We start from the raw sequence: 10491 nt of genomic DNA on the forward strand, positions 1-10491 counted from the left end.
GAGAAAAAAAAAGAAAAAAAAAGTACTGAAAACGTTTTTTTTTATTTGTCAAAAAAGCTCCTTTACAAGCGCCAAGATTTTAAACCTGTAAAGCCAGCAAACATGTAAAATACAACCCTTACAATACATTAGAATCAAAACAGGTACCAAAAAGTACAGTAAAAATTACACTTCCATTGATGGAAATGTGGAGGGGAAGAAAAAAAAAATAACGAACACCAAAGGGGAAAAGTAAAACCTTAAAATGATAAAAAAAAAAAAAGACGGGGGGAAAAAAGAAAAGTTACATTTCAGTTGTTTTCTGTACAAATGGTCGTCTGTCATAAAAGGTAGAGTCCGGCCCCGTGCGTCCGTCCAGCCGTCAGTCTCAGCGGATCACTGGAGTCCTGAAGGACGACAACACACTCACATTTCACTTCCACCTCAAACTCATTAAATCTAAAATTACTGACAAAGCTTGTTAAAACATTCAGACAAATTTCCTTCAAATTCACTTAATTTCACTCAATTCCTGCATAACTATGGTATCATGATTATGTCATCTGACAGACATCTAACAATTGAGCCAAGACAGGCTAATATTGCGGTCTCATGTAACTTCAGACTACACATTTTTATTAATTTCCCAGAGTCATCCCTTAGAGCAGAACTATGTTTTTGGTGATTATACCTTTTCAGTAACTGAGACCAATACAAGTCTGGCCAGGGGGTCCCTTGCTGCATCTCCACTGTCTATATTAAAGCCTTAAAAATACAACTTTTGTATTGCAATTTTTACATAAAAACCTGGAGTACTGTATATTACAAGACAGTTCAGCATGTCCCTCCAGGTGTTTTGCAGGTTCAGACTGACATCTCTGCAGTGTTTACCAGCAGTTTTATCGCCAAAACCTAAACTATGGTGCCATGTCGTGGGGTTGCCTGTGGGCAGTGCGACTGTATGTAAAAGGAAGGCGGTTAAAGCCATGGCATACCTGGCACCGCCATGTGATCATCAGTATGGTTTGTAGCTGGTCTGGTGTGCCCCCCCTCGTCTTGGGGTTTTCCCATAGCTTGCGTTGCCCTGGTCTGTGGGGCAGAGGGGAAAGATGGGTCAGACACAGACAGGTTTCCATTCAGACCAATTCAGTTAGCATGCAGCAAAGACAATAGGAAATGGATTAAGGAAAAGGATGAGTACTTTGTACTTCATACACAAGTCAGGCTGCTGCTAGCTTAGCATAAAGACTAGAAGCAGGGGGAGACTGCTAGCCTCTGTCCAACATTAAAGCACCCGTCAACGCCAAAAGGGAGTTACATGGTGCAACCATCTGATGATCAGATTATTTTCATGCTGCTTGTGGGCTGCTAGTTTTGGTTTCTGTGCAGGGCATTGTGACAAGACTTCGGGAGTTGCACATCACTGCGTCCAGAAATACTTACATCACACAACTCTGTCTTAAATTGCCTGTAGTCATCTTTACATTTGCTTGTGTACAGAAACGAGAGAGACTCCCCTGCTTCATGTGTTTATACCAAGCTAGGTATAGTTCACCCAGACTCACATGGGAGTCTAGTGTTGATCTTCACTTACAAACAGGAATAGTTCAACATGTTTTAAGAAATAACCTTTACAGATAAAAGTTTAACATTCTCACAATGGGGCTGAAGCAATTTCTGAAGTTTATCATTTGATCTGTATTCCTGTTCTAACGCACTACACTGAGCTGAGAGACTGGGAGGATACTAAAGAAATAAAGACCAAAGACTTCATTTATCAATTTTAAACAGACTACAGCATGCAGGTCATTTTAAATCAAACTAGTCGACGCAACATACAGAGTCTCATTAAACCTATAATGGACTGGGCAATAAAGTGAATGATAATTATCGCAATATAATTTCCTCAGTAACAAAACAAATGTTTACTAAATGTAAAAAATTAAGCGCTAATTTGTTTATGGTTCAAATTAATTAAATCCATTATGTTGAGGAAAAAAAAAGAGCAGAATATTTTATTTACATATTTGTTGGGAAAAAAACAAAACCAAATTGAAGTGATCCACTGTTTGGCATCAAATGTTTGTTCCGACAGTAGAGTCAGAAGTTTAAAACCACAATTAACCAACTGGTTTCTACAATTACTGAGAATAAAAAAAATATTAAAAAAACAGCCTTTAAACTTGAAAAGTAGTAATAATTTGACATCACAATAATCTTCACTACTGAATGATGAAATGTTTTATTGCGATAACATTTGACCACATCTCCCAGCCCTACAGTCTGGGTATTGGCCAGATGAGACTTATTCCCCATAATTAGTTATAAGGATTTAAAATACAAATCCATCCATCCTCTGTCTCAGCCTGTACCAGCTGAGAAAACCTGAGACGAGTGCATCCTAAACATTCAGTCCATGTAACCATGATCTAAAACTGATCTGTACTTACTGTAGTCATATCCGGGACCATATCCATAGTAACCAGAAGAGTAGTCATAGTTTCCGTAGCCACCACCGTAGCCACCACCGTAGCTTTGGTTGCCGTATCCCTGGTTCCAGTAGTTTCCATAGCCCTGGTTCCAGCCCTGGTTCTGACCTGAGACACAAAGTGCAGAGTTCACATGGATGCTTCAAGTGTAAAAACAGCCTGACAACTTTTGACAAAATATAAATCACAACTGCTGACAACTATTTTAGACATGTTGTGTAATGTTCTGCAGTTTCTGTCAAAACATTAGTCACTATGAGACTCTTGGGATTAGAGCAAGTGCTGATTAGATATGCAACAGACACAAAGACATTAATGGTACCATCCACCGACTGTATGGAGAGATGGAAGTAGCCTTTTTGACGTCACCCACTGATTTGTGGACTACTGATTTAAAAAAAAAAAAAAAAAAAAAAAAAAGGCTGAGGGTAAATAAAAACAGAAGTGACCATATTTGGAAGAGACTAGAACAGGTGAAGGACATCCTCTGCATTTAACCCATCCCTCAAGGGGGCAGCGGCAGCCACCTTATAGCACTTCTATTCAGAATATCAGGTTAGTAAGGATGCTGCTGCAAGGTGATTTGTCCCACTGATGTTGGACCTTATTAACTTTATAAAGTCAGGTATCAAATTCCACCATAGCAAGTGATCAGCAAACATCTGACCGCAAGGTGAAAATCGAAGGTGTTTGGGTCAATGAATACATTAACCATTTCAAATAACACATCTTTTTACAGATACTTGAACACGTACTGCATGTTCCTCTTCCTTACCTCCACGGCCCCGGCCTCCCCGGCCTCCATAGCCGCCACCGCCGCCACGTCCTGCTCCATACTGCTGCTGCTGGTACACCTCCTTTGGCTGGGCGATCTTCAGCTCACACTGTGGAGGAGATGCAAACACACTTAAGATCCTGACTTAACAGGCCCAGCAGGAGGAGGGAAAAGCCATTAAATCCTTACAGCAGTATTACAATGAAGGGCTGAATGATTAATTGCATTTGCAATATGATAAAACGAGTAAACTTTGTCATCTGTAGCTAGTAAGTAAGTAAGCCTACCTGATATTACATATTTAATTGCATGACTTGATGCAAATTATCTTCACTGAGATTATTATATTTTAATACTACTTCTCCAGCATTGTGCATCACCCAATTTCAACATAACACAGTAACTCCCTTAGTTACTGTTGCCAAGTCCAACAAACTAATATATTACTGCACTCACCGGAGGCCGTCAGACTGACGTGAGAAAAAAAAATATATATAAAGATAGAAGCTAAAGCCTACCGATCACACAGTACAAGTGAACCACCGCATCCCGATGACTGAGACAAAAGGCAACGATATTAAGGATCAACACTGTTCCTGTAAAGCTGGGTTGGCCACTATTCATTATTACAATCATTAAAAAGCAGAACAGTAGGAACTTAAGTTACATTCAGTAGGAAGTTAGCAAGTGTTAGCTAACTAAGATTACATTAAGAAAAACCCACAGTCGACTTTTTTCTGGATTTTAGATTTTGGTCAGCTTTGTACTGGGGGCGTGGCTTAACAAAGGGTCAATTCCTCATGATCCGTAGTGAGGGGTGTGTGATTATAAGATCAGAACCGGTAGTATCAACCAACTCTGCTGAGATAAGTTTGTGTGTAGTTACCCTGCCGCCCTGGATGTTGTGGTATTTCTTCTCCAGACACTTCTTGACGCAGGCTTCGTCTTTGTATGTGATGAAGATGAACCCCCTCCTTTTCTTTGATTTTGGGTCGATGGGAAGCTCAATAGTTTCGATCTAGAAGGAAAAGAAAAGCGTGGAGATGCTTGGGTTTAGCAGATTCTTTCTACTGGTTGTCTTACCGTTACCTGTAGTCACACCCAACATTACATTTAAATTTCAAAATTCACATATTTTCTAAGCGATTGCTCCATGTACCACTGCTTTTCAAAAAAAAAAAAAAAAGGACAATTTAAAAATAAAAAAACCTCCTGAAACAAACTCCACCTGTAGTGAATGGGGAAAATGCTGTCTGTGTGACTGACAGAATTTCTAATAAAAGTTAAGAGCCATTTTCCATAAGCAGCATGTCCTTAGATGAACCTGCAACTTAATTTCTTTGGCCAGTAGCTTAATTAGCCTCAAGGATTAGACCAAACAAACATTGTTGCAGATCAAGTGCTTCAGCAAGCAGTTCTTAAAACTAACCACTTCCTTTCGTCTGCAGTTTTGTTCTGTCCATGATCAGTGCCATTCACCAACCATCACTCCTTGCGGGCAGCTCAGTTAAAACTACACATGACGTGGGGGTTCTACTTGATTTTATATGCTACTCTAGTGAGTCATTCGTGGCTCTATTTAGCAAAACTGACCTCTCCAAAGGCTCCGAAATATTCCCTGATGGTGTCCTCAGTCGCCTCAGGGTTCAACCCCCCAACAAAGATCTTCTTAACTGACTCCTTCTTCATGGCCATCGCCTTCTTGGGGTCGATCGGACGTCCGTCCAGTCTGTGTTCCTTCTGCTCCAGCACCTGCGTTATCATATTTGGCACAGAAATGATTGGTCAAAAGCCTGGAAATCTCCCCCTGCATCGAGTGACATCTCACGTTATCGTCCACAGAAGTGACCGTTTACAAAATTGTGTGGAAACATTTGGCCACAATTTTATAAGTGTGAAATAAAATTATTTTGAGTAACACAAAAGGATCAACACGATTACTGTAATTATGTCAGTCACAATATGCTAATCAGCAGTATCAGCTGGCAACATGTGTTTGTAAACTACCTGCCATTAGAGCTGCAACGATCATTTGTCTATTATATTATAATCTTAATTTGTAGACCACTTTTCAAAAACAAGTTACAAAGTGCTTTAACAAGTGTAAAGACAATAATACCCAAAAGATTATGCCATTTGTTTAAAAAACACCGGTACAAACTTTCCGGTACATGCCAAGAATCAAATTAACCATATAATCAAAGATCCAGGTGTTAATCGTGTTTCACTGAGGCAGCATTGTACCCAATCATAATTAATGTATTAGTCAACGATTATAAAACCGCTGTCCGGTAATCAGGGCGACAGACCTTGTCTACACTGGAGGAGTCTTTGAAGAGAACGAAGCCGAAGCCTCGGGATCGGCCGGTGTTTGAGTCCATCTTGATGGTGCAGTCAGAAACCTCGCCAAACTTACTGAAGTAATCCTTCAGGTCCTTTTTACTCGTGTCCCAGCTCAGACCGCCAACGAACATTTTGCTGAAAACACAGTGGGACACATTGCAATTTATTTCTTACCCGTTTACACTAGTTATTGCACAGGCAGCCGATACGTAGATTAGTTCACTTTATTTCCTATATTTCTATATCTAGAATGTCATTAAGTGATTTACTTATTCCTTCCCTAATCTTTGCCCCCCCCCCCAATGTGCTTTCTTATATCCTGTTATTAAGCCTAAGAAAGGTGCTGGCACGGGGCCATTTCATTGAGCCAAAAGTGAAAGTGCAGTTTTTGTTCAATGACATTTTACGACGGGTCAGGGATACTAGACACTCACCCAGCATCCTCCTCTCCTTTGCTAGCGTCAATCTTGCCTCCATCTGCTCCATTGTCCTGGCCGTCCTGGCCGTCCTGACCATCCTGGCTGTCCTGACATTCCTGGTCGTCCTCGCCACCCATCAGCTCCTGCTCAGCTCCGTTCTGGTCATCCTCTCCCTCGTTGCCGTTCTGGTCTGATGTCTCCATGAGGAGATTCTCAGCATCTGCCATTCTGACGTTGGGCTCTTCAAGAGACTGAGATAGGACAAGACAAAGTTTGGATGAACCTGGAGCTGAATGAAAACTAGACTCTGAAGGAGCAATTAAAAGTCTCACAGGCAAGACAGTATCTTAATTACCCTAAACAATTGTATTAGTTTAAATACTAATGTCAGAAATAACCTAAAAGCAACAAACACACGGTGAACACAGGGCTTTTGGGGACGCTTCAGGTCTGGGGTCAGTTGCCTGGATGTTATCCAAACTTGGATAACAGGTAAGGAGGTAGCATAATTTAAGACAGTTTTGAAAAGGCATAAACATTTAATAAATTGTTTGTGGAGGATGCACTCTTGCCTTTACCAAAATCTATGTTATTGCCTTGTCTGTGCCTTAATCCCAATGTTTGTATCTCTAAACGTGTATCCACTCCACTTAAGAGGCCATTCCCATCTTGTTGGGCCTTCCTTGTAAATAAACTGTTCTTAAGTGTCCTGCTGGTACAACAAAAGGTTTAATAATTCTCCATTTACTTACATTCAGTGGAACACAGTGAAAGGCTAATAGAAAGCTGAGGCTGGTGCAATGCTACTTAAACCAATTTTGTAAAATAACATGTAATAAAAAAGTATAATTCTTGTTTCCAGAAAACCATCTTAACGTTGGTGTTTTGACAGTAAAGGTTAAAGTGCACTTGTGCGTGTTCATGTGTGCATTAAGACGCGGTTAGCTAACAAACAGAGGGAATAATCCGGCGTGTTCAGTGTTCAAGCGGACCGCGCTTTGCTTCGTTGCCGCTCAGGACAAAGTGCAGGCCCGGCTAGCAGCTAGCAAGCTAAACATGAATCAAGTGAACATTAAAACCCTACAGCAGGCGCAACAAACAAGATGTAAACAAACGCATTAAAAGGCACAAAGACTTAATTCCCGCTTCAATCCACGAAAGGCTCATTCACTCCACGCAATAACCGCCTTAACGTATTTAGCAGCACGGCGGCTAACACGGAGCTAACGCTGGATGTGTGTGCGCTAACAATTAAACACACGTTACAGATAAAAGCAGCGCGAGGGCAAAGACCGCGGTGGAGTCATACCCCGCGCGGTGTGACGCTCGACCTCCTCGCGTGTTTTTTAAAATCAGAAACAAGAAACCAAGAAAAGTGAGCTTACTTTAAATGGGAGGAAAAAAATACCGGAGACGCCGACTCGCTGCTCAAAATGGACACTCTCCAAATTCGCCGCTAACTCGTGGCAACATATATACGACCGGATGTGACCCAGCGCTGGAGGACGACGAAATGACAACGCCTGTGATTGGATAAGTAAGTCATTTGCGCGAATAAACACAGAACCCCATTGGCTGATTCACCGACGACAAACAAATACAGCATCAAAATGTCCTTCCTGCTTCCTGTCTTTTCATCCTTCCTCCGTTTGCTGTTTGATAATTACATTTTAATCGATGCGCCAGTGTGCGCGGTGTGTTACTGCTATGACAGCGGCTAGTTTAGTTTCTTATGTCTTTATGTCGCTCGGTGAATTGGAAGAAATTTGTAAAGCGGTGAAACAGTTGTTCCCTGCGAGGTTTCGCCTGTTTGCGCAACTTCTATTTCAGTAATGACACCAGATGACCTTATTGTGTAACTTACCACACATAACACCGATTACACCGTTTGATGATAATGTCCATTCTTTTGTTCAGTGCTTGTTTGTTTTTATGGTCTGCAGTTGTAATAAATTGCTTCCATACAAATGTAGTACTTTAAACAAGGGGATTAATAATCCTCTTAAACTATATCACAGATTTTATCAATTGATTTGATGCACTTCTTCCAATAATGTTCTAACTGCAAAACGCTGTGGTGCTATTATCACAACTTCAGATGCATTCACTTAACTTTGACTTGTTCCTAATAAAGAGAAATGTGCTTCCGTTGTGTCGGCTCATGAGATTACACAGATGTACAAAACTTAGGACTCTCTATTCATTATGAAATCACATGTAAAAGAGACAGAACATGCTGTTTCCCTGGTAATAGCTAAAAATAGAAGCAAAGAGGGTTGGATAGCTGCCATGTGTGGTATGCAAATGAAAATCCAGAGAGGGACAGCAGTTCTCCAACGCTGTTGTAGTGTCATGTTGGACGTTATATCTTCAGCAGTGCGGCAGTTTAGGTGAGTTTCCAAAACCATTCAGGAATATCAACGGCCTCCCCTCCTCAAATAAAGTGAATTTTGTGTGCATTGAAAACGTTTCAAACTCAAGGTACATTCAGAGGTCATGGTCTTGGCCTGTGATTACAACACTGCAGTCATGCCATGGCTGGATGTGCCACACAAACAGCGTCTGAGGAGGAAGAATATTACAGCAGGTGTGATGTGGATTTAGTTTATATAAGTTCTTTTCTATGAAGAGTTTTGAGAACACCTCTTTTTGGGCCATGATTTTGTTGTTTTGCAAATTGATATGGATGAATGTTTGTGTTAACTATTCTCAGAAGTGGCTTTTTGTTTCTAACAAGTCATCAACACTATTGGGAAAAACTGAAAAATCCTGAATGTGTCCACCTGATATAAATACATTATAAATGGTATCAGGGATACAATTCTGGCTGAGACTTAATTTAATCTGTTGGCCTGAAAGTAGTCAAATTCCAATTAGGCTAATATTTCTAAATATATATATATATGTCTTCTTATCTTCTGCATTGTGAACACACACGCACCTATTACCCTGAATAACCGTCAGTGTCCCTCTTGGGAATTATTACATTCATGTTTAAGTGGTGGTGCAGTGGTTGGGACTGTCGCCTCACAGTAAGAAGGTTGTGGGTTCAAACCCCAGTTACACTGGCCTTTCATGTTTACATGTTGTCCGCGTGGGTTCTCTCCAGGTGCTCCTTTCATGTCCTCCACCATCCAAAGACATGCAGGCTAGGTGTGAGTTTGTCTATGTGTGGCGCTGTGATTGACTGGTTACGTGTCCCCGCCTTTTGCCCAATGTCAGCTGGGATAGGCTCCATCCCCCCTCTGTACACAGGATAGGTTTAAGAGGTAAAATTAATTACCTTGTTCGTTGTGAACCATCTCTCTCTCTCATGTCATGTGATTAAAATCTCCCCAAAATACTAAAACATGTTTTTTTTGTTAATTAAATTTTTCTGTACTTTCCATTTTTTTTAACATTTATATTTTTCTTGTGAAACATTTAAAAAGGTATGTTCTGGTCATGTAGTCCTGATCTAATGTCACCACAACTCTGATGCAAATCACAAGTGGAGGAAGGAAACTAAGTGCTATAGTGAAGTACAATTTTGAGGTAATTTTACTTTTATAGCATTATTGTAGTATTATAGTATTTCCATTTTATGCTACTTTATTTTTCTACTTCACTACATTTTGAAGGCAAGCATTGTACTTTACTCCACTACATTTGATAACTTTATTTGCTTTGCAGATTTATATTAATAAAATAAAAAAATAAAAACTAATACAGTGTGGTGTGGTTGAAAGGTTGGTGGATCCAAATGCAGGACACAGAGCGGAGCAGGTACAGTTCAAAAAGGTTTATTTAAGCAACAAAAGGCGAGCACACTTACTGGTAGAGTGGCTGAGTACAATGTAAAACAAAAACTAAACAGTCCAAATTAAACAAGGTAATCCAACAGAAATCCAAACGGGGTACAGATCCAAGACAGAACACAGAACTGAGCAAAACTACACGACATGAGACAGCGCAACAAACAAGTTGGCCGGACAGGGAGTGAACAGAAACACCAAACATACAGTGGGGGAAATAAGTATTTGACCCCTTGCTGATTTTGCAGGTTTGCCCACTTACAAAGAATGCAACAATCTACAATTTTAATCATATGTACATTCTAACAGTGAAAGACAGAATCCCAAAGAAAATTCCAGAAAATCACATCATATGAATTTATAAAAATTGATGACCATCTGATGAGGAAAAACAAGTATATGACCCCCTACCAAACAGCAAGTATTCTGGCTCCTACAAGCCAGTTAGTCTTTCTTTAAGACACAGCCCCAATCCCAACCAATTATCTACATCAAATACACCTGCCTCACCTCGTTACCTGTATAAAAGACACCTGTCAACACCCAAACAACCAGCATCCAACATCACCTCCATGGGCAAGACCAAAGAGCTTTCTACGGACATCAGGGACAAGATTGTTGATCTGCACAAGGCTGGGATGGGCTACAAGAGAATCGGAAAGCAACTTGGAGAGAAAAGATCAACTGTCGGT

The 10491-nt window shown here is 40.5% G+C and overlaps 1 protein-coding gene across 1 annotated transcript; it reads right to left on the minus strand.

Moving 5' to 3' along the window:
• Positions 1-23: 23 nt before the first annotated feature.
• On the minus strand, positions 24-7541 carry LOC123962825 (heterogeneous nuclear ribonucleoprotein A/B-like). The gene is made up of 9 exons (XM_046039218.1): positions 7391-7541; positions 6021-6256; positions 5553-5721; positions 4837-4995; positions 4130-4261; positions 3244-3352; positions 2430-2576; positions 975-1068; positions 24-386 (listed from the first exon to the last, which is right to left on the minus strand). The coding sequence occupies exons 2-8, from the start codon at positions 6230-6232 to the stop codon at positions 995-997; spliced, it is 1002 nt and encodes a 333-aa protein (XP_045895174.1). The 5' UTR covers positions 6233-6256; positions 7391-7541; the 3' UTR covers positions 24-386; positions 975-994.
• Between the last annotated feature and the right edge of the window lie 2950 nt (positions 7542-10491).

Source organism: Micropterus dolomieu, linkage group LG23 (genome assembly GCF_021292245.1).
Source record: "Micropterus dolomieu isolate WLL.071019.BEF.003 ecotype Adirondacks linkage group LG23, ASM2129224v1, whole genome shotgun sequence".
Taxonomy (NCBI): Eukaryota; Metazoa; Chordata; class Actinopteri; order Centrarchiformes; family Centrarchidae; genus Micropterus; species Micropterus dolomieu.

Bases quoted from the DNA above. Each gene is read 5' to 3' on its own strand.
- LOC123962825 (XM_046039218.1), bottom strand. From the start codon at position 6,232: ATGGCAGATGCTGAGAATCTCCTCATGGAGACATCAGACCAGAACGGC. The intron at 4,262-4,836 runs GTCAGTTTTGCT...TTTTCCTTCTAG, and splicing joins ATTTCGGAGCCTTTGGAGAG to ATCGAAACTATTGAGCTTCC. The intron at 1,069-2,429 runs GTAAGTACAGAT...TCTGCCCCACAG, and splicing joins TGGTCCCGGATATGACTACA to ACCAGGGCAACGCAAGCTAT.